This window comes from Haliaeetus albicilla, chromosome 11, assembly GCF_947461875.1.
Source record: "Haliaeetus albicilla chromosome 11, bHalAlb1.1, whole genome shotgun sequence".
Taxonomy (NCBI): domain Eukaryota; kingdom Metazoa; phylum Chordata; class Aves; order Accipitriformes; family Accipitridae; genus Haliaeetus; species Haliaeetus albicilla.
In genome coordinates this window covers 12,636,795-12,660,884 of record NC_091493.1, presented here as the reverse complement: position 1 = coordinate 12,660,884, position 24,090 = coordinate 12,636,795, and the positions used below count along the sequence as shown (strand labels likewise).

Here is a 24,090-nt window from a genome sequence, read left to right as displayed (position 1 = left end):
AGCCCCGCTTCCCGCCTCGGCCCGGCCCGGTCCTGCGCCTGCGCGGCGCCCGGCGGCGGTGGTCCTGCGCCTGCGCGGCGATGGCGGCGGGCCGCGGCGAGGCGGCGGAGGCCTGCGTGGGGCGGGTGGTGCTCCCCGGGGACGTGCTGCTCCTCCCCGCCCGCCCCGACGAGGACGGGGAGCGGCTGCGGCTGGGCGCCGGCGCGGCCCCGCGGGGCCGGCTGCTCTGCGGGCCGGGCCTGCGGCGGTGCGTGGCCGGGCTGCTGGTGACCAAGTGCGGCCTGCTGCGGCACCGCCAGGCGGGCGGCGGCGGCGGGGCGGCGGGCGGCGCCTACTGGGTGGACTCGCAGCAGAAGCGGGTAGGGGCGCGGGGGGAGCGGGCGTGTGCCGGGAGGGACCCCGTCTGGGCCGCGCTGGCCCGGCCGCGCTGACCGCCGCCCCCCCGCTTTTGCAGTACGTTCCGGTGAAGGGCGACCACGTCATAGGAATAGTGACGGCCAAGGCGGGAGACGTGTTTAAGCTGGACGTCGGTGGGAGCGAGCAGGCGTCGCTGTCCTACTTGGCCTTCGAAGGCGCCACGAAGAGGAACAGGCCGAATGTGCAGGTTGGTGCTCTTGTTCCTCGGCGGTGACGTTTGGTGGCGCTCCTGTTACGTTTTAGCAGTCTTGCCTAGTAAAAGTATTTTTTTATACCGCAGGTAAGAGGAGGGGTGCACGTTCGTCTGCAGTGATTTTTGCCGTGGCCCTCCTCGGAGGTTTCTGCGTGACTAGGCTGTGGGCTTTCTGAGGTGTAACGTGTAAGAGAACGTGTAACTAGTGTGGCTCGAGATCTATCAGGTGGCAGGCTTTTGCACTCCGTACATTTTAATTTTTGCCAGCCGTAGGTGTGATTCATGAGTAACATGCATCCAAGGGGGCACTCTGAATTTAAGGCTCTAGAACGAGCTTTTAAAACACCATCTGTTACTGGTGGAGAACAGTTCTTTAAGAACACTCTTACAACAGTTGCATGGCATATGCGTGCCACAGTTTTCTGCATTCAACTGAAATACCATCACCAGAACGTAGAAGTGGGCTGTAAAGAAAAACGAAGTATGTTAGTGTGGGGTTTGTTGTTGTTGTCCTCAAATGATTACAAGAGCAGGTTGCTTAGATTTTTTTTTTTTAATACTCTTAAAGTCTAAAGACAGAAATTCATGTTTGGTATTTAAAAAAGAAAAGAGAAATACTCTGTGAAATAAAATTCTGTACTTTTTAAAAATATCTGTCAAATTCCAGTAGCGATACAAGATAATTGTTCCCAGAGGCTGTTGCCTTTAGTAGAAGAGAAGATGAAAATTCTTATTATACCAGTTTATTTTTCTACCACCAATATTTTAAAACTATTTTGTGGCCTCATGAGAGCATCTTTATCAACTGAGTATTTCTTACAAATGTGCAGTATGATCTTCTCTACTACTTCTGCTCTTTGACACTATTTTGTCTAGGTGGGAGATCTTATTTATGGTCAGTTCCTTGTAGCAAATAAAGACATGGAACCAGAGATGGTCTGTATAGACAGCAGTGGAAGATCAAGTGGAATGGGAATAATTGGACAAGATGGCTTCCTCTTTAAAGTTTCCTTAGGTCTAATAAGAAAGTAAGTACTAAGAAAAGTAAGTAGTCGCTCTAACGTGCAATATGGTGGGTAGGAGTCGCACAACTATGTCATCTGAGCAGTGTGGGCAATTTGGTAATCAGAGTGTGTAATTGTTTTAGTGCCTTTATACCAGTTCTACTGAATAGAGTATGGATATTGACCTAGAAGGAGTGTTTATTTTCCCCCTTAATAGATTTAGATGCTTTTCTTTATGGTGTTGTGTGACCTGTTTTTAAAAAAAAAAAAAGTGATGTGGTTGCCAAGGCAGCATGGAGAATACAACTAGTGACCTGGGGAAATCAAACATTCAAGCTAGGGTTTCAGGTATGTACCTAGTACCTTGGAGTTTAAAAATGGGAAATGCTTACTGTCGTTTTTCTGCTTAATGTGATAGTGAGGGATGTACATTTGACTGACAGCTGATTAAAGGGCTCTTTCCACATGAATACACATTTTCTTACTTCCAAAGCAAAATTTGTGGGATTTCATTTAAAACTGACATGTTAATCCAGGAATCGTTTCATAAGCTTTTAAATGAATTGTGAACTTTGGAGTTACTTATGCTGATGTAAAGATGAGATTTTTATGACTATCAAAGAATATCAGATTAAATGAATAAATGATAGTCAAACTTTGTTGTTGCTTTTGGGTGGGGTTTTTTCTTTGGTTTTGTTCTTTGGAAAAGCAATCTGGAGATGCAGAGCAGCTATTTCATACCTGTTTTTTTAAGTAATCATTTGTCTGGTTTACATGTCCCATCAGAAGTCAGGGTGAACTGATACAAATATTTTTGCAGCCATTCTGTTTGTTTTCCAAATCTTGTCTGTATGTAAGTAGAGAAATAACAGTATATTACAAGCAAACTGCTAAATCCTGATATGTTTGTCTCCTTTGAGAAGCCTGTTGAAGCTTGATTTAATCCTAGATGTATTACAATGTTCTTGACATTTCTATTTTTCAGTATGCTGTCACCTAATAAAAACAAAATACTCTGTTTACTGCTGTTAATATTGTTTCCTGAAGGAGAAGGGAAGTTGTGTTTTGAAAGACACATCTTTAACTCTGGTGTCAAATTTATAAGTAGCAGCACTTTAAAATGTCACTTTGTCAAACAGTGTAGTTTTAGAATTTATTAAACCATAGAATTGTTCTAAAAGTATCAATTCACTTTAAATTTGTCAGGTGTTACTTCTGAATCTAATTAGAAAAAAAACCTACTAAATTCACAAGTGCTGTATTTTTTTAGGTGCATTTATTTCATATGAGAGGAGAATTAAAAATCTGATACTGTATTGCTAATAGGTCCCATAAGACCAGTACTGCGGTTTAGTTACTGAGTGATAATAATGCGGTGTCTATCAAATGTGAGCACTTACTACTTCCTCTGACTTTTTTTAATCTTGTTTACAGACTCTTGGCTCCCAAATGTGAAATAATTCAGGAGTTGTCACAATTGTACCCGTTTGAGCTGGTGCTGGGAATGAATGGAAGAATATGGGTAAAAGCAAAAACAGTTCAACAGACTTTAATTATAGTAAATATTTTGGAAGCCTGTGAGTATATGACTGCAGAACAGAGAAAACAAGCTCTTGCCAAATTGTCAGGGAATTGATAAAAGAAAACATTGAGGATTTGCTTGAGATGACTGTAGGGTGTTTTGGTTATTTTTGTATTCAGATTCATATTAAAAGCCATTTTTAAATGAAGTACTAGACTTCCGTTGTTCTTCAGTTCCCTTCTTTATCCACTCATCTTGTTCTTGTCTTGTTTAGGAACTTTGTTTTTACTCTTACGATTATGAAACCCTGTTTATGCTTATGAATTTTCTAACTGATGTGGAGACAGTCTTTAAAATCTTCCATTAGCTGTGAGTTTTGAGGTGTAACTAAAGTCTTCTGTAAGAACTGGTCAATTTGTAAACTGCATATATTTGCTTTTTTAGTCATTATTAATATTAAAACTTCAAACAATATGTGTTTACTTGGGGTAGCAGAAAGTATCCTGCAGGTCATTCATTCTGGTCAGGTGCTCTATACAGTGACAAAAAGTGATTATTTAATATTTTACAAAATTTTGGCTTAGAAATGCAGGTGGAGAATACCAGAAGATAATTACCACAGGGCGTAGCCTAGGGTGCTTAAGGCAGATGATCAGGTAAGACCCAACATATGCTTATAGTGATGTTGCCACTTTCCCTAAAAGACTACCTGGCTAGTCGTATTAAGGAAATAGCATGAACATTCCGGTAGCTTGATGGCTCACTGGAGGTAAAGAATATAGTTGACAGTAATGCTATTTGAAGTCACTTGCAACTTTTCCGAAGTGCTTTTTAACTAGAGATTAGGTAAAGACCACTGCAGCAATAGCCATGTATTTCTCACTTCTAGACATTTTAGATTTATTTTCTTTAGCTACAGCATGAAGATTGCATATAGCTTTGCTTCATGTTTAACAAAATCAGCATTTCTGAAAAAAGCTGTATTAGGCTTCATTGTGTAGTAGTTCCTCACATGCATATAGAGGAATTGCTGTCCTAAGAAGGATAAGCTGTCAGTCCATTTTAGTATGTGAATAGTTTGCTGCTGTTCTTTTGAAAGAGAACCTTGGAGTAATGGAAGGGAAATTACTGATGCCTGCTTCCTGTGGGAGAAGAATTTGACTGTATGTACCCATTGAACTGCACTGGAGCTGTTTAAGCAGTTATTTAGATCTGTGATGGTTTTGGTTCTTAATAAGCTGAATAGTTTGATAGCAATAGTTAAATGAAATTTGAAAAAAATGGACTAATTAGAGTAAGCTTGAATACTGTCTACAAAATTCTTCCTATTCTGTATTTCATCCAAAGTTCAGCCTGTAGTATTTGATGATGCGGTTTTCTTTGGCATCTCTCTAATTCAGAAATTGCTTCAATTCAGAGCATTCCTCTGAGTCATCTTTAATATGCTTACCTAGGGCTTCCCCGGATTCAATAAAAACATAACTCTAATGGTTTCCATGTGAGCCTAATGGCTACAATCCAGAATTCTTTCTGGGTTTCACTGGCCTCTGTATTTAGTGTTTAGGATATTGCTTATCTGGCTTGGTGGATCTTTAGTCATCTTTTTTTTCACCTGTCTTCTCCCAGCTGAAGTAACTTTCATTCACATCCCATAAATCTTTTAGGCCTATAACGTTTCTCTTACTACACCTGAAAAGCTGTAACTTAATAAGGATTTCACTAGTGCTGCTCTTCTCCAGTGTTTTTTCAACTTCAGTTAACTAGAGGCCCTGCAGGTTGTCTTTTGTTAGAACAATAGCTGGCATAAGCAGAAAAGCACTTGCCAAATCATCTCAGGGTGCTAGCTTCGTTTTCTGTGAATGTTCTTGGATCATAATAGTAAAACCACAGGAATGGGGAATGACATGGATCATTTCCTGAAGAGTTGTGGCTTGAAATGCAATTAGCCTTACCACTCCCCCTTTTACTTGTCTAAGCAGCCTCCCTTCCCTCCCTAAAGTCTTGAGTTTTAAGCCTCACCTGCAAGATATGTGAACAATCCCTGATTTAAAAATGCTGTTTTGGTAGTGCAGCATAGCAAATGGTGAAAGTTTTCAACATCATCAGTGCCCCATTTCACACCACCCATTATTCTGTCCTATTGTCAACTGATTATCACCCAGGTAGAACCTTGATTAAATCAAGAGCAGGGAACAAAATGCATTAAAGCTACGCCTGTGTTTAATACACAATCATTTTAAGTATGTACTACACTTAAGTTTGACACCTTATGCAGTGGCAAAAATGACAGTGGATGTGAGTAAAACAGGTGTGTGGAAAAATGCTTGAAAGCAAATACATTTAAACACAGTACTAAAAGAAGGCAGTATTGGTGTTTTGGTTTCTTTTTAACTGGAGAAAAGAAAACTCTCTACGTTCCTTAACCAATTACTAGCTTTGACAAGCTTTATCTAATGAACAAAATGTTCAGGCAAAATCTATATGATGTCCTTGTGAACTTTTAGTTCTGGCTCAGTGACTAAACCAGTATTATCAAAAAGAGCGACATAGAATATAACTTAGTTCTAGGAAGAAAGACCGATCATGAGTGAATGAAGTCCTTCACATTCCCATTAGAAGCACATAAACACATTTCAGGAAATGGAACTTGCAGAAGTGATGCTGTGGACTTGAAATGTACCTTGATTAGTAGAATGTCTTTCTGTTGCATTTGCGTGATGTTTGCCCTTGTCAGTGTAAGTCATTATTTAGTCATTCATTTCAGATACTCAGTAATTTTGCATTGGGTTGCTTTGTTACATTGCTTTTCATTCAAGTTGTGATGAAAGTTAAAAAGTAAAGATTGTAGATGTCAACACGGACACAGTCCTTATCCCCAGAGATGAGCATGACCCCTTAAAAAGAAAGTTTACAAAGAATTAAATGGAAACCGTACATTGAAAATATGAAATATGTAGTTTGTGGCCCTTCCTAGGTTGATGTGTTGTATAAAGACCAAGAATAAATGCCAACAAAGTACAGATATGCAGTGTTGAAATTGTGTGATAGTAAAACATTAGTATTTTGCTCTAGCAGAAGAAAGTTGCACAGACGAATAGTTCAATGTAATAAGAGGATTAAGAGCTTAACTGTAAGGTTATGGTTAGAGCGTGGCTGTAACTCTGCTAGATTAGAAGTTTACTGTGCCCAACTACTTATTACCACCTTACCACTGGAAGTTGCAACTGAGGTTTGCTGGCATGTGTATTTGATTCCTAGCCAGGTTCTGTCAAAATGACCCACATTGGCATCAACACTTTTAATAGCAGGGTTATTTTGTTTTTCTAACCCAAATGTTCTTCTAGCAGAAGAGGTCATGGAATTTTTCTCTTGGATTTTAAATATTAAGAGCAGCTCATCTACTGGAGAAGCTCAAATTTGTTAGAGAAAGCCCAGTTTTCTTAATGCTTGAGCAAATGATTCTGAGTAACAGCTAAATCAACCAGTAAATCAACATGTTATTTTAAACCTTACAAATTGGTCATCTCCAAGCTTTACATACTTACATAAAAAAATATTTACACTGTTTTTTCTAGCGACATACAATCAACTTGGTGAGATATGTTGAGTATAGAAAGTAGCTGTCTTAAGGACAATGTAGGACACTTTAGTTGTATTAGTAACACAAGCAGCCTTGTGCTTACTAATGACTTGTATAGATTGCAAGATGCATAACTACTATTGAAGCCTATAGTAAGGAATTAAACATGTAAATTTTGTCCCAACAACTTGAAAGAGAAACAGAAACACTAGAAAAGTGTTGGCTGCCTGGATTTTAATAGAAACTATGTAGTAGCTGTGGGTGGTTAACCAGGACTGCTGCAGAATGACTTTTCCTCTGATGTCCTGATCTTGCAGAGGTGCAGTTACTGCCTTTTTGGTGCTGTCAATATGGGTATTTTGGGATGTTCAAGAGCCTGTTTCTGCTTATAGAGCCTGAAGCTTGACCACTATTCTAGTGGCTTCAATAGTAATTAAAAATAACTCTTTACTAGGCCTCAGTGTCCAACCTAGTATAAGAAAAGCTAAAAAACTGGAATAAAATAGCAGGATAGGTAGCACTGCAGTAAATGGGACAAATAAAAAAACTATAGGCCACCGAGAGATTCAATTTTGCTTTAATTACGCTTACCTGACCTAAAGATATTAAAGACTGACAGACAGAAGGACTAATGACCTCATCCGCTGTTTCCGAAGGCCTTGGTTATCTGTTGTATTGTAAATGGTAGGCTTTTCTGTGATTCAGTGTTTATTAGGCTATTGCCAAAAGACATTTGTGTAAGCATCTGTATACCCGTTAAAAAGACTTGCTAATTCTTTCTTCCTGTTCTTGTCCAGATGGAGGGTGTTGCACCAATCTCTTCTTGGTGTTCCACTGTGAACTACTCATGTGGGTGAAACTGATTTCAAAAGGCCTGTAGGTCCTTTGGTTTATTTCGTGACTACTGCACCCTGATCTTACTTTTAAGATAAATCTTAAGATCCTGTGTCCAGGCTGGCTGTAGACAGAATAGTGCTTTTATTTCCTGAGACTCAGGATGAGGTTGCAAGCACCACCACCTGAGTACATATCCCTGTACAGTCTCCACACAATACATGGCTTTTGCCTGGTCTAGTTGAAACCTATGTCAGTCTGCATCTGGGTGCATATGCCTTTAGAAGCACATGGGTGAAAAGTTCAAGCTGTATTTTTGTGTATCTGCATCTACTCTTATTGGCTCAGTATCGAAAATCTTAATTAGTCTGGAAATCCTTCTACGGACATAGTGTCTAGATCTTGCCTTAGCCCACCGTGGTCTGTTTCCTTGTTGCTTTTGAGATCTCCTGTTTCCTGATATATTAGACAAACTGACTTTTCTAAGCCATTTGTCTAACAACGCCCTTGGTCTAAAGCTGATCTACAGAAGCATGATCCAACAAGAAATAGAAATAATTAACTTCTGAAATAACACACAGCTTTGTCATTCTGTATGTGAATTGAAAGTTTCGTAATGCTAAATCATGTTTTAGCATAGATACTGATACAGTGCATGCTGGGTGACTTATGCACAGGCATGCTAGGGAAATTTAATTAACTGATATACAAACAGTTTGCAGACTGATACTCTTCATTCAGTTTAACCGCTATAAAAGTGAATTATGAAAGCAGGAAGAGAAGGGCTCAATGTGCTTTTTAAGAGCACTATTCAAAACCTGAGAACTAGAAGATTAGATGTTGGTGCCTGTTGCTCTGTGAAATATTCTTTCCGTGTGTGTTAGGGACTTTATTAGTCTCTTTAACAGGAAAAATGTGTGAATAACATCTGAATAGGTGTATGGAAAAGCAAAACTATTACAGATCAATCATAATATGATTTTATCAAGAGGGAAAAACAGAAAACCAAAGTCATCAAATTCCCATTCAGCTTTCCTGCCAAAATCTCCCTACCTTTCTAAAGCAATCAAGGCAAAGGTAGTCTAATAAGGAAGTCCAATAAGGACAAAGTAGTCCTTGCTGCAACTCCACTTAAGCAACACAGCAGCTTTTCATGGAAAGCAAGCCTTTCTAGAGAGGTAGGCAGAGAAGGTTAGATTCCAGTATTTTCATGACACCATTTTTCTTTGGGTTCTGTGTCTATTGGAAGTGTGCATGCATTCAAGGGATTTCATGGCTTTGTAAAGTAGGAAGACATTCTTGGGTGGAATCCAGATGTGCGGGCTCAGATTTTTCTGCATTTTTCTTTTTAACAGTAGGGACAAACGAAGTCAGAGTCACTTCTGTGATTAACTGCTTATTGTTCTTGCCTGATGCCTTGTCATGGACTCCTACGCAGAGCAAACAATAAATAAAAAGAAGTTTTCGTCTTGTGGTAGGTGGTGGTTTTCGCCCGCAGGAACACTGGCTACCTTTGAATTGTGAAGGCCAACTGCCAGATTGTTAGAGGTGTAACATGCAAAAGTATCATTAAGAGAAAAGTTTTTTTGTTTTGTGTGCTTACCATGGCAACAAAAAAATAGAACTGCAATTCTACCATTGCCAAATGTTGACAGCTGGACCCACAACCGTTACAAAATTCAGAAGAAAGGAATGTTGACAGCCTGCAGAAATTAGGGTTTTAATTACATGCTGATGGCTGACAATTCGTCAATCATGTTTTTGTCATAATGTTTTTCTGAAGATTGCTGTGTCACAGTAGCAAAGATACATTCTAATGCTGACTGCATTTCAAAAACAGCGAGAAAGCCACTTGAGCATACGATGTTTGGTGTTGACAGAGAACCTTCGCACACTGGTTAAGGAGAAAAAGTAGAGATATTACTTGGTTTCGTGTATTTCCAAGGAAAAAAAAGCAGCCTCAAACCCTGCAGTCCTCCCAGATACCCCAGCTTTTTCAGGTAGTCTGGTAATGCTGTTTCTGCCATGAACTTTCCTTAGGTTATTTTTTGATTGCTGCTAAGTGTGAGTGACTTCAGTGCTTTTTATAACCCATTTGATTTCTAAAAGCATGTGCATGGATAAAAGCATAGCTACCACAATTTCGGGCAAAAAGACCCAAAATCTTTTCCCTGCAACTGCCTGAGACTGTGCCATTCTGACATGTACTAGGCAACATGATGCAATGGGATGCAATGGGACGTGCTCTTGCAAAATGGCTGTTTGGCATTGCCGTCCCGCGGCGCAGGGCCACTGGGCTCTCCTGCGGGAGTAGGGCAGCCTGGTCAGGGAGCAGCCAGCCTCTGGGAAGCCCCTGTGGTCTTCTGCTCCAAGGGGTCTGCCGGGGTGCCCGGGCAGGCTGCCCGGTGATAGTTTCTGGTGCATCCCAGCACTGGGGCACATTGCCTCCAGTTTGATTTGTGCTAGAGCAGAACCGGGACACTGTTGTTGCTTCCAGTTAGCAGGGAAATTGTTTTGTGGTGAGGTTACTCAAAAAAACAAGCTCTGCACTATAGATAAACTGCCAATAAGGGGTAAACTGAGCAGGTCTAACCAGAGTGGCTGGTGACTCCCAGTTGAGAGAGAGATAAGAAAAGGCCATTCATTTGGTCTAGCTAAGTTTGGGACGTGCTGAAAACCAGTGGCTCTAGGTGGTTTGGAATGTAGATTCTCCGGTAACATCGAAGAGGTCATGTTCATTGTCCCCAGCTGCTGTTGTGTAACTGAGCAGACAGCGCTGTCACTGCTGCTACCTTTTTTTGTTTGTTTTTTGGTATTTTAAGTGCCAGCTTAACAGGAGACCCCAGGGAATAGTCCCAAGGTGGTGAAGACGAGTCTTCTCTGCGTTTCTGGCTGGAGCGGTGCCTCATGACCACAAGGAGCTGAGGAGCGCGTTCTTCGATGGTGTTGTGACACGTTATTGGCTGGCTTATCTGAGCAAGTATATTCTTGAATGTAATATGTATGTAAGTATTTTAAGTGCCCCATTAATCAGATTCCTTGAGCGATAAGCTCCCGACGTTCTCGGACTTCAGTCCTTACGGTTTGTTGGGGGTTTTTTTTTGCCTTAAAATATATTTCAGCACCGTATCTTACAAAACAGTTCGTTCCTTTCCTGGCTTAGCCAGAAGCTGAAGAAAGTCCTGGTGAGGGGAGCGCGGGCCGCGGCAGGGAACGGAAGGTTTTTATTCACTCCAGTCCCTGAGGGCGGGCCAAGCCGCCTCAGCGCCGCGGCGCAGCTGCCCCCCGGCGGCGCGGAGCCCCGCCGACGCCTCCCCGGAGGGCACCCGCGGCGGGCGGCCTCGGCGCGGCGCGGTGCCGGCGCGGTGCCTGCGCGGAGGGCGCCGGGGGCGGTGCCTGCGCGGCGGCCGCGGGGCCGGGAGCGGCGGGGCGCCGCGGCGGCGTGAGTGCGGGGTCGCGGGGCGGCGGGGGCGGGCGCCCGGCGGGGAGGGAAGGGCGGGCGGGCTGCGCCCGCAGCGCCGCCGGGGCCGCGCCGGCCCCCCGCCGGCCTGCTGCCCCGGCCCCGCTGGCGCGGCGGGGAAGAGGCGCGCAGCCCTGAGCCGAGACGTGAAGGGGGGGGGGGGGGGGGGGGGCCGTGCGAGCAGCGGGGCGGCGGCGGGCTGCGCGGCGGCGGGCTGCGCGGGGCCCGCCTGAGGGGCGCCGCGGGCGGAGCTGCCCGCCCGCCCCCCGCAGGAGCGCCGTGGTGGCCTTTGGCCCGCCGCTCTCGCCGTCGGGGCTCTGCCGCTTCCCGCGGCGTTTTGCGGTGCGGCATCCTGCTTACGCCTGTCCTCGTGATCGAATATGTCGATTGACCCCTGCGCTCTTATGTGACTTAACCAGGGTGTAAGCGGGCGCAGCGAGACGGGCCGGAGGCAGCGACACGCTGCGCTTCGTTCCTCGTGTCGTTCCTAGCGCGTCGGTTTGGTCTGGGGTGCGATGGCGGTGCTGAAGAAATCCACTGACTGAATGCTCCTTCAGGCTGCTTGAAGTTCCAGTTCGGAGCCCTCCCAGCCTTCCCTTCCGGAGGCACAGGGACGATTTCCCCATCAGACAATTTCCACGCCAGACCTGGTTCGTAGCAGACGACAGAAAGGGTAGGCCAGGTTGTGGGGAAATTGTTCTCAGCCGGGTGTATCTGCTGAGACTAATGCTTTAGTCTCATTTATGCACAGAGCTGCCCCTGCCCTATGGGTCGGAGTTGAAACCTATATTGATTATTTTGTGGTTTTGCCTTTTGTAACAAATAATTTTGCTGTTAGGAGTTCTGTGACGCGAGGCACGTGAAAGTTAAAATACAGGCAAGGCCTAAGAATCCAACAAGGTGGGAAAATAATTTAAGCTTGAATCTGCAGGAGTTACGGCTGCGTTGGAACAGGAGGGACCACTCGCTGCCTAGCAGGTCGCTGTGTTTTTGGTGAACACTGATTTGCATCATTGCATTATCTGTTGGTATTCCCCTTCTTCCCCCACCTGTGCAGACTGCCACAGCGTGCGGCTTTCCTGCTCTGGATCCCCAGCAGACCCAGCAGTGAGTTTAGCCTGTATTATCTTCACATAAGTCCTTTTGGCAGTTCTGTGCTCCAGGGACTTCCTCCCATCTCCATGGTATCTCCATTTTGCGGATTGAGCAGAGATTTGAATTTATGCATACATGGTATCTAGCTGCCTCTTCCCTCTGAATACACCTAGAGAGCCGGAAGATTTCCGAAGTGGTGTACCAGAGCTCTTTGCTCGCCCTTGCTCAAAAGGAAAGGGTTGCTGAGATTTGTTGGGTTTCTTTAAAACAGTCTCAGAATGGGGGAGATTATTTGGTCTAACAACTAACTTCCTTTCACAGGAAGGAGTATGGTTTGCTTGTTTGACACAGCAACTTTCTCTTTAGCTGGGGCCAAGCGCAGTGTTGTACTGAATTCAGTAATGAAATATGCGCAGACTGGGAAGAAATCTGAAAAGATGACTTATTCTTGACGCAAGGAATGGTTTGTTACAGGATCTTTACAATAGTGAAAAGAAAAAAATCCCTGGTGTTGTGAGAATTACCTACATTCATGCCATCAGAAACGTTAGGAGGCTTCTTTTTTGCGTTGATTTTGGCATTTAAAGGACAATTTAGGTTGGAAGGGACCTCTGAAGTTTCTCCAGTCAAATCCACACTTAAAGCAGGGCTAATTTTGAAGGTCAGTTAGGGTGCTGTATTTTATAATACTTAATGGTATTTAAAAGCTCATGAAATCTTGATGAGCATGTTACCAGGTTATTGTGAATTGTAAATTTTCTTTATAGGAGTTAGATTACAAAGATATTTGTAATCATATGACTCATTTTTGGGGGGAATGTCTCATAAAAAAATAATCAGCTCAACTTGTTTGGGATATGCAAGTTGTGACAAAGCTCTGAAATATTTTTAGGCTCAATATGGAACCTCTTGGGGGAGTTGGGAGGGAAGGAAAGAATAAGCAATGGTCACAGCCATTTTAGACTAGGGTCTATGTGCTAGTGCAGTCCAGCTTGCGAGAGTGCCCACTGAGTGTTTCCACTTTTGCTCAGCTGTCTTCTTAGGAAAATTATGTAAGTAAATCTGTGTGGTACCCTGAGTTTTACTGACAACTTGAAAACACAGACTTTCCAGGTTTTTTTGACACAGCTGCAATAGTCCTGTTTACACTGCTAAAATAAATGTTTAAGGATAGCTATCCTCCTGATGACAATTTTCTCTGATTGTGGGTGGGAGGGAAATGAGACATCTAGAAAACCACGTTTTAGCTGGTGGTCTTGACACAAAGTGAAGACCATCAGCTGGCTCTTAAAACAGGATTAAGACTAAGCTTGTTTAAATTCTGGTTAGCTGAGTACTAACAGACCACAAAATAACTCACTGTTATCTTGGAGATCTCTTGTGGTCACCACAAAAAACACACAAAAAGATGGTTTTTTCCTTTTTTCTTTGGCCTCTGCTCTCTGTAAAGAGGAGTGCTCATTCTTTTCTGGAGGTTTTAGCAGAGTTGAGAGCTTGCAGATCTGATAGTTCCAGACAAAATGATGCTCTTTAGCAAAGGGATGTTGCCACTAAAGCAGGTAACTGAGCATAGAAATGTTGGGTTAATTCACCAGTACAGCGTCTATATTGAAACTATTTTCTAACGCTATGCATTGTGATGGCTTTTTAATTGTTTCCAGGGTTGTTTGTATTGTTTTGCCATGCAGTGTGCCTGGGGGGGGAGGGGGGTTAGAAGTAGAATAGGCTGAAGCATAGAGAAAATATTGTAAAAATGCACAGTTCTACAGAAGAGCACAGTTCAGCATGCAGATCTTAGTTTAGTGCTGTGATCCTAGCTTCAGAAAAGCTTTCTCTTAATTCCTGTTCCCTGTACCCACCCACCCCATAAAGAGGGTAACGATGTGTTCAGTTTAAAAAAAAAAAAAAAGTTGAATGATTAAGATACCTTTAAAACAATCTTGCTGTGGATTGGACAGCTGTTCTTTCGTAACTGCCGCAGGGTGGCTGTGGCAACGTATTTCTCAAAGACTCTGAGAGCCAGGTCCTGGCGGAAAGGCAAAGGCTCCAGCGCTGGACTCCTGCCTAGTCCTGCCCACTTGCCACCCGTGGCAGCACAGTTTGTCTCTTCTGCCGACGCTTGCATTCAGGGGGAGCTGGTGGTGGCTGATGCTTGTGCAGGCTGCATGGGTTCTGGTGAGTGCGTGCACCTAAATTTAAAGGCTTACGGGATGCCCTGTTTTGTCTTCTCCTCCTGGATTATCGCTTACAGGATTCATTTGTTGTATCTTCTTACTGTGGATTGTCTTTGATGTTGAAAAACTCACAGAGTTTGATCACAAGGCAGTAGCATTTGTATTTTAAGGTGGGGTGAAGGGTTGTGAAGTTATTTTGAGCTTCAGATCTCCTTAATAAACAGCAGCTAAATAGAACTGAAGCTGCTAGTTGCAAATGGTCAGCTGTTCTCTGTTTAGTCTCTTCACTTGGGGTTCAATGACATAGATGTGTCAGGGCTCAGCCTGTCTCGTTAGCAAATGTTTTAATAATCCTGACTGCTGTTTCCTATACATATTTTTCAGAGTGGCTCACTGGTGTTTGCTCAGCAGGGGAGGAATTTCGGTACCACCATGTAGAGCTGCTTCTTCCATTCCCCTGTTTTTTTAAATAGCAAAAGATTCACGTATTTGAATAGGGTTTTTTTGTCACTGACTGGAAACCAAAGAGTCCCAACTAAACTAAAGAGATGTGTTGACTAAGCATCAACTACCACTGGCTGGAAGCTGGCTTTTAGTTGTGCTAATGATGCTAACAATAGTAATAATGCTAATAAAAATAAAAAGCTATGTGAGAACTACTCATTAAGCAGTTAGTTGCCACAAATTTCGCAACATTTTTGTACACAAATGACGTGCACAAGGGATAAATACTTGGATTTTACCCCCCCTCTCCTCTTGTAACTAAGAATTAAGAGAAAAACATAATTCTTGACCAGACAAGATTAAAGTCTAAAGAATAGTTAGATAATCAAACTCTGGGAAGGGAGCAGCGCTATAGCCTTTTGGGTATGCCACAGAGATTTTAAGTCTTAACACAAGGATATTGCTGCATTACAGCAAAACATTTTGAGTTACATTTTGGTCATTCCAAAGGCTGGGGTCAGAATGGTCTCTGATATGAGTCAGAGGCAGATATCAAAAAATTGTCATTACGGTATGACTTTATGTTTGAAAAAAAGTATCTAGAGAAAGCAGATATGGTCAAGGAAGGTTTCCCTTGGTTAGAAATAAGTGGTGAAATGGGGGAGAATCTGTTCTCTTATCTGTGTTATGTTTGTGTAAACTAGCCTTGTTTCCTGCTTGGGATCATGGATTACTCATGTTTCTAGATACTGTGATACTGCCTTCCTTGGAACCAAGCACGCTGTTAGAAGAACAGAGCGATCTTTTTTTCAGAATGTTTTCTAGCTATTTCTGCAGGTAGGCAGTTGGTTCTATTTGTTTGTCAGTATGCTGGAGCTAGTTTTAAGGATGGAAAGGGATTTTTTCCCAGAAAATTCTGGGCACAAAAGCAAGGAGCTGCTTCTGGTTCTTACTTTCTGAATTCTGGCAACAGCTAGCTGTGGGGTTAAAGATAATGTGTGTCTCTGGTTTATTGCCAGTCACAGTTCAAAACAGTAATATTTTCCTATATTTATGAGGGGAAAAAAACTCTCTCCCATACAAAAGTATATACAGAGGGCAATATTTACCAAAACAGTCTATCAGGGAATAGGGTTTTGCAGATGGCTCTGGAAAAATTTCAGTTCTTCGTATTGTATAATACTAAAGTTGGGTGAATGCAAACCTACACCCCTTTGTAACACATAACTGTTGTGATGTAAGTGTACACTGACTTCTTATACTGCCAAAACTCCAATGACTCTTGTACCAGTTATTGCTCAGAGCTGGATCTTGAATTTTGTCCATGAGGCAGGGCTAAGTGTGCTTTCCTGCATCCTCATAACTGATAGTGCCTCACTGGAAGGTCGCTGTCAGCCCTTCCCACGCTTGTGAAACATGTGCAAGTGTCAGGATTGGGCTGTGGGGGATATGTGGATGGATGGTGGTTAAATAAAATTGCCACCGAACTAGAGTCACTGCTAACAACAAGCAGTGTTTGTATAAGTCTTGAGCATGCATATGTAATGGCTTCCAATTGCAATGTTATCTGTCAGTTCTAACTGATGGGTGTGAGTTTAAGTTGTTTGTTCCTGATGTCATTTCTGCTTTAGCCGGAGTGGAAATTGGTTAGCATATAGAAGGTCCTGTCCAGGGCGTGTTTGTAATGTTGGATCACTGTGTCTAATAAAATGGTTGCAAATCTATATATTTCTGCCTACAGGCATGACTGATGAGCTCTAATTTTGGCTTGGTGCCTGCTTTGGTTCTAGTGTGGAACTGTAAGGAACAGGAAAGGTTACCAGTTATGGTGAACCAGATATAGATTTTTTTTTTTTTTAAGTCTTCTGTGGTATATTTATGAAGTTCACTGTTTAATATAGATTAGTGGGGGAAAAAAACATTTAATCTACAAACGCTTCTTTTTTTGAAAGAAACCACTGTCTTACTGTAATAATTTAAGTTACTGGCTAACATAGAGATCATCTTGTTAGAGGCTTTTTATTACACACATATACTTCAATCATCTTTCTCCCCATTGCATCTGAGCACTTTAATCATGAATATTTTTGTCAGTCCGGTAGCAGGAAAAGGTAAGAATATCTTGTTAAAAGTTTTGATGTGAGTCAGGCACAGAACTGGAATGTAATCTAGATCTTCTAAAACCCAGTTCAGTACATTAATAAATACACAGATCATCTCCAGTTAAACCAAAAATATCTGTGTGAGCTTTTAGTTGTTGTTTTAATCCAGTTCCTCCTGGTCTGGCATCATTGATGTCCAGTGTTAGATCTGCTTTCTTCTTTCTCTTTCCAGAAATGTCCTTCCTGCCTGACTTTGGGATCTTCACCATGGGCATGTGGTCTGTTGGTCTTGGGGCCATTGGTGCAGCTGTGACAGGGATCGTCCTTGCTAACACTGACTTATTTTTGTCCAAGCCAGAAAAGGCTACGTTGGAGTTTTTAGAGGAGATAGAGCTAAAAACTTTGGGATCAGGTAAGATTCTGGGTGTTTCAGCCCACATTCTTCAATAATTGGGCTTTTATAAGAACCTTTGTAAAGCCAGGGTGGGAAGAGTTTTTCTTAGTCTTTCCTAGTTATAACACGTAGTTGGGTGTCATTGATAGCTGATAATTCTGGTGAAGGAAGAGCAACCAAAACTGGTATTTCTGGATGAAACATGACACACTTCTAAAAATCAATAAAGCAATAACAACCTGTTAGGCATATAGATTTTTTTTCTGATAAAACTGTATTTGAATGTGGAATTCTCTGCAGTGCTTTATGTTGGTCCTTAAAGCATTAATCGATATAAACAAGAATGGCTGATATTATTGTTGATGCTGTTTCTCCTGTATAAACAGAACAAAGAACATTCAAAGCAGGTGAACTATGGAAGAAGAATGGTGCAGTGATCATGGCTGTGCGAAGACCTGGATGATTTTTGTGCAGAGAGGTACTTAATGGGCTTGGGGATTAATAAGGAAGAGTTGAGCTCTACTTGCATAGATTCCCTTTAAATAAATTATTTTTTACATCTACCAGGGACCTAGCCTATGGTATCTAGAAAGGGAGATTACACAAAATCCAATTGGTAATGAGTCTTATGAGCTAGTCGTGTTCCATATGTCCAAAATAAATCTCTGTGATCGGGTAGTCTCTGGTCAAAAGCAGCCCAAGACTGGACTGGCAGAAAGCCATCAGATAAAGCTCATCAGCAAAAAAAAGGTGTACATAAAGGGGAGTCTCTTGCTGTTCTAGATGCTGAACATGAGTCAGGAAGCTAAGGAGTCTGAAGACAAGGAGTTACTGTTCCATAACAAGGCGGGTGGGGAAACAAAATTTGATCCTTAAGTTGGCATTAGGCTCCTTGGACGGAGGTGGGAGTAGATACTTAAAATAAGATTTGAATGTACTGTGTGCCTGGGAACGGCCATAACTTACACCTTGGCCATTATTTTTCTCATAGCTATGGGGAAAAATAGCTATTATGTTGTTACTCACTACTTTATAACATGGAGTAATTAATATTGCAACCACTTCATTAAGGGATCTGTTCCCATCAGTAGTAACTGCTTAAGTATGTGTAGAATTCATGGAAGGTTAAAGATTAAAGTACTTTGCTCTATGAACAGGTGTAGCATAGGCAGGAGGAGATAGCGCTGCATGCCTGACTGTGCCTTTCCAATATAGTCAGACAGGAATTCATTAATGATTTTTTTTTTTTTCAATGCTGACTTCCTAAGTAGAAATAAAGAACCCAATTCAAAGAATTGTGGTTTTGAGGAGAGAGAAATTTAATTTTCTAATTCTTATTTTTGGTTCAAAAATTCAAATTTTTAGCAGAGGCAGTCACACTACTGATCAGCTAATTAGGACAAAGAATTGTTTTGTATTTTAATTGTGAAAGTGTTTGAAAAAGCTTTTAAATTGTCTGAACTGAAGTTATTTTTGATTGTTGTACACTCAAAGCATTTTTGTGAGTTCTCCTAAGAACACTTCAGTTGCCCCCCTTTTTTTTTGCCCATTAATGTTTCTTTGTAGTATGAAAGCTGCTTCTTTCCCCAGTGTTGCTGACTCTGAGCTGGTGGAATGGTTCAATACAGGTGACTTGCCATACCTGTTAACTTGCAGGCAGTAGTTTTTTTGTTTGGTTTTTTTTTGCAAGAGACAAAATACACTTGGTTCCCACTATCTTACACCTTGGAAAGGATGTTGAATTTTGTCCTCGTTGACAGCATTGTGAAGGAATATATACTTCCAGGAATATATACTTCCCTGGACACAGTGGTGGTGTTGAAAAGTGGCCATTCTGCCTCATAGATCACTGACCTGATATCAGTGGTGAGGACACACTTCCATTATCCACTGCAGAGGATGTCACAAATCCTACTGGAATGATGCCTTTGGATCCTTGAGAATTGAGGCCTGTAGACTTAAGAAATATGGACTTTTTTTAACTTTATCATCTGCATCCTAAATCATCAGTTTCCCTTTTTGTTATTTAAGATAGACTATCTTTAACAGGACTGCACTTCTACATCTCACAGTCTGGATCTGGCCAGGTAATGATCCAATGCTCCAGTCATTGTGAAAGTGCCATGGGCTTGCTAAATGTTGTAGGTATCAACTCAAGCAGTCTAAAATAGCAGAAGAGCCATAGTATCAGAGGGACAAACTGAAATGGGAATTGTTCTTTTGGGTTGTCCCTGCCTTGGTGGAGAGAGGAGGTATTCTGCTAGGGTGTGCTTGTCTGCTTTTTACAAAAACAAGAAAACAGTTTCACAGACTAGATGAAATGGTCACAGCCCCATGGTAAAGCTGTACAGCTGTTATGTGATATGATTTGCCCACAAAAATAAACTTTTTTGTTTTCTCTTGTATAATTTTTAACTAGCAGTAAAGCAAAGCAAATCAGGTCTAGTGCCAAGATGCTGCTTGAAGTCTAATCTCTTGAGAATTTTTAAAACTTAACTGTGCTCTTACATCATTCCTGCTCTCTCCCCTCCTAAAAGCCAAGCAAGAAGACATGAAATAAACCCCACCAAACTGCTGAAGTGCCTTTCTCCAAAAGGCTAATCAAGGTTTGATGGTATTGCTGTCTCTCCAGAGACAGTGATTTCTGGCTTTACAGGGGACCCCACTGCACTAGCATCAGTTCTCAGATGTGCTAGGTCGCAATACAGATCTTTTTTGGTTTTTTTTTTTTGTTGGTTATGAGAGTTTTGAACTATATAGAAAATCCCAGATAAAATTGTTATTAACCCCCCCTTTTAGGAAGATCATAAGGCATTTTGTTGAGGGAAAACAGAAAATAATTACCAGATCTTTAAGAACAGAAAAGAGGGGAAAAATCTAACAAGTGTAAGCTATGATCCTTTAACTCTCTGTCATAGTTTAACCCCAGCCAGCAACTAAGCACCACGCAGCTGCTCGTTCTCTTCCCCTTACCCAGTGGGATGGGGGAGAGAACCGGAGGGAAAAAGGTAAAACTCGTGGATTGAGATAAGAACGGTTTAATAGAACAGAAAGGAAGAAACTAATAATAATAACAATAATAAAATTACAATAGTAATAAAAGGATTGGAATATACAAAACAAGTGATGGACAGTGCAATTGCTCATGGTATGGAATATCCCCTTGGCCAGTTTGGGTCAGCTGTCCTGGCTGTGTCCCCTCCAAACTTCTTGTGCCCCTCCAGCCTTCTTGCTAGCTGGGCATGAGAAGCTGAAAAAAATCCTTGACTTGGTATAAACACCACTTAGCAACAACTAAAAACATCAGTGTGTTATCAACATTCTTCTCATACTGAATCCAAGACATAATGCTATACCAGCTACTGGAAAGAAAATTAACTCTATCCCAGCCGAAACCAGGACACTCTCACTGCTCACTACTCTGTGTTTGCTTGTGATGCTGATTCATCCTTTTTCATTTCCTCTGAAAAAGATGGAGTGGTGAACTAGAAAGCTGCCCTTACCCTTTCACCTACTGATGTGTTTCTCTAATGTCTTTTCTCCTGTCTGTTCACCCCTATCTGTCTGCTACTTGATACTTGGTAAATTCTAGATGTCCTGCAAGCCTTTGAGTTAAGGCATTTTGGTTAGGTGGCTGAGGGTGTTCATGTAGACTGTGTCCATTTTTTAAAGCATGGAGTTCTTTGTAGGAGTTTTGTCCAGTAAAAATGGCCTTTCTCCATCAGAGATGAGAAGAAACATGTTTCAGTGTGCACTCTGATCTGTTGGAACCCTCAGAGGTCTTTGCACAGACTGTGGGAGCTGGGATTCCTTCAGCAGAACAAAAAACCCAGCTGATGAGTGGTGACACCTTACACTCTTACACACCAGAAAAAGCAGTATTGCTTCTGGGATACTGAAGGTGTATGAAGAAATTCCATGATTATTTTCACTGGAGGATCTAGGAAGGAGAACGCATCTTCAGTCCATTCCTTGTTCTGGACTTGTATAGCCTGCTGCTGCACAGAGCTCTCAAAATACTTTGCAAAAGGGCTGATAATGATGTATTTCTACTTGGAAAAAAAGATTAGAAATTCTGGCCTGGGAAAGTTAAGTGATGTGCAGGCAGTATCTTTGTACTGTTCCGTAAACACTTTAAAAGATAGTTGAAGCCCTAGCACAGACAAGGTATATCTACAGCTCTGAGTTAAGAATATGTTTTCTCCAGGATTGTAATATTTTATCCAGTAAATGCTCAAAAAAATCTCCTTCCTCTCTGCTTAATGAAGAAAATTCTAGTAAATCCAGTGAATACCTGCCTAGGAGTAGAGCTAGCTTAAATGTCTGATTTACAGATCTGTTTCTGTTTTGTGGCTCAAGCTAGAATTTATGTATGTTTCTGATGCTCTTGAAATTCAAGGTGAAGCTTTCCAACCTCCATTTACCGCCTGAAATGTTTGGGTTTTTTTCCTTTCTTAGGAGGCTTCTGAGCTCTCCTCTCTGAAACCTCAGCTGTCCAAGCTGGGTGTCCCTCTCTATGCTGTTGTGAAAGAGAAGATAGGGACTGAAGTGGAGGATTTTCAGCATTATTTCAAAGGAGAAATCTTTCTGGATGAAAAGGTATAGTGAAGTCGGTGTTCTTTTGTTTAAAAACAAGCTTATGAATGTCCTCTTTGAAGAGCTTGTATAAATAATACAGATAGAACATGGTCTGAATGAAAAAGGTTTTAGCAGCATTGTAGTTTAAGAAGTTAATTAGCTTTGCGTTTCTATATATATCTATCTCTCCTGCTCAGCTTACAAACTGTTCTGTAGCTATGCACCGATAACATGCTGTTGCAGGATTATTCCTCCCCTCCCCTTTAACAGGTAAACAATGTGGCCTATTAATTTTTATTCCTTTCTTCCACTGGCTGTGTGACTTGCTGATGTTTATGATGTATGAATCAAGGTCTGAAGGTGACAGACATAATTAATTCATGATGTACAGGCCAAATTGCAGTAATGTGGCTTGTCCCAGTACACTGTCACATGCTGTATTGCCAGTCTCATGTCTTACAAAACCATGGCCCTGGCTTACTTCTTAACCCAGAAGATGCCTTTAGAAATCATTTGGCTTCTGAAGGAAAAAGAATACGTAATACTCAAAATCAACTAGAAGATACCTTTATTTTCCTTCATCACTCTGCCTGTGTGAAAGAATCAGGCTGATTTAAAAAAAAATGCAAACCAACACCCCACCCCCACCCCCAAAAAAACCCCCAAAACAGATTGCTGATAAAGTTTCAGGACTTGGCACCACTGTTACCTCTTTACCAGCATTTTTATTGCCATACTTCAAAAATAAGAAAAAATATCTTTATCACAAAGGACCCTTGTTGTCAGCAATAGGGATGTAGATATATATAGGGCTTAAATACCTGTGGATTAGCTTAAAATCCACGTGAATGGTGGCAGTACACTAGTTGGCTGCGTGGATGTAAGTGGTTAGGTAATGCCTTAAAGAAGTTATTTCAGGCGCAATTTCTTTTTAGTTCTGCCTGGTTAGCTTTTGTGTGTTGTGACCTTTCTTGGATACAGGGTTGGCTGGTTTCCTAAATTTCATTTGGGAGGAAAAGTCCTTTTCACTGTGTTTGCTGAGGTATTTTCTGTTTCCCTGCAGAAGGGCTTCTATGGACCACGTAGACGAAAAATGATGATGTCAGGCTTCTTCCGCTTTGGAGTCTGGCAAAATTTCTTCCGTGCCTGGAAAAGTGGATATAGTGGTAACCTGGAAGGAGAAGGATTCACCCTGGGAGGAGTCTACGTGATTGGGGCAGGAACACAGGTACTACAGGCCATCTAGGAGGCTTTTATGTCTCCTGTGAGACCAAAAGTTTCTTTTCTGGAATTGTTCAGTTGCTGGTCAGTTGATCTCCTGTGGGGGAGACTAGTGTATGAATTTCTCTCTTGTGTCTTTGACTAGGGTGTTTTACTGGAGCATCGTGAGAAAGAATTTGGAGACAAAGTCAGCCTTCCATCTGTCCTTGAAGCTGCTGAGAAGATAAAACCACAAGCTTCATAAGCGGAAAAATAGTTGCGCATATTTCTGATCACAGCTTGAAATGTAGAATGCATCTGTTTCTTGAACATGCATTTTAATTGCTTCTTAACTATTTAGTGATCAACGCAGAAGAAAGATTCTCTATTCAAGCATAGAAAATGATGAAAATCCTCCTGCAGGCTTTGCAGCCTTTCAGGTGGTCAGGATTTCAACTGCTCTTTTGTGTCTGACTGTATTAATGAAAGGCTGGGTCTAAAATCTGACCTAGCCTAGATGTTTCCAGTCAGAGACAGACAGTCAGCTGAAAACTTGTCTACCTAGGGGAGCAAAACTCTAAGGCTGGAGTAATGGAGTACCAGCTGAGGTTGAAGGTTAATAAAACTTTACGTAAATGAAATGCCTTCGCTTTTTGCTTTTTCATTAACATGTAAACACATCTGTGTTTCTAGAAGACTAAATCCTGTCTGTCTAGATTATTCTGAGATTCTGCATTCAAGATGTGCCACTATGTCTACCTACTAAGTTTCTTGTTAGTTAACTACTGGCTCTTGATCTTCCAGCTCTTTGTGTGATTCCCTGCAATGAAGATTGAAGGCATCTAATGTTCATTTCAGAAGATAATTGTGGCATGAGGGCAAGTTCCTTCTCGTGTTTTAAGATTCTAAAAGAAAAGGGAACAATATCAGAGAGCAGATTAGGTAGAGTTTCCACCCTGGCTTGTGTTCTGCAGTAGAATGACTGGGCTGTTACTCCTAAAAATAGATGTAGTGTTGCACAATATGATCCATGAGACCCAGTACCATACATAGCCAAATATATGTGCCTAGACTGAAGTATGAGCATGACAGC

The 24,090-nt window shown here is 41.8% G+C and overlaps 2 protein-coding genes and 1 long non-coding RNA gene across 4 annotated transcripts; all 3 read left to right on the top strand.

Moving 5' to 3' along the window:
• Positions 1-46: 46 nt before the first annotated feature.
• On the top strand, positions 47-17,237 carry EXOSC3 (exosome component 3). 2 transcript variants are annotated; one of them, XM_069796156.1, is made up of 6 exons: positions 47-359; positions 455-604; positions 1,487-1,638; positions 3,049-9,614; positions 10,373-10,735; positions 17,058-17,237. In XM_069796156.1, exons 1-4 carry the CDS (start codon positions 81-83, stop codon positions 3,248-3,250), a joined length of 783 nt encoding a protein of 260 aa, XP_069652257.1. In that variant the 5' UTR covers positions 47-80; the 3' UTR covers positions 3,251-9,614; positions 10,373-10,735; positions 17,058-17,237. The 2 variants fall into 2 exon arrangements, with proteins under 2 accessions (XP_069652257.1, XP_069652258.1); XM_069796157.1 differs by lacking the exon at positions 10,373-10,735 and having other exon boundaries at positions 3,049-9,550.
• On the top strand, positions 1,645-2,634 carry LOC138687702 (uncharacterized). The gene is made up of 2 exons (XR_011326818.1): positions 1,645-2,115; positions 2,151-2,634. It is a non-coding gene; the product is annotated as an uncharacterized lncRNA (long non-coding RNA).
• Positions 14,107-23,638, top strand: PRXL2A (peroxiredoxin like 2A). The gene is made up of 6 exons (XM_009930920.2): positions 14,107-14,280; positions 17,058-17,237; positions 17,606-17,697; positions 21,678-21,818; positions 22,861-23,025; positions 23,164-23,638. Exons 1-6 carry the CDS (start codon positions 14,271-14,273, stop codon positions 23,260-23,262), a joined length of 687 nt encoding a protein of 228 aa, XP_009929222.2. The 5' UTR covers positions 14,107-14,270; the 3' UTR covers positions 23,263-23,638.
• Positions 23,639-24,090: the final 452 nt, after the last annotated feature.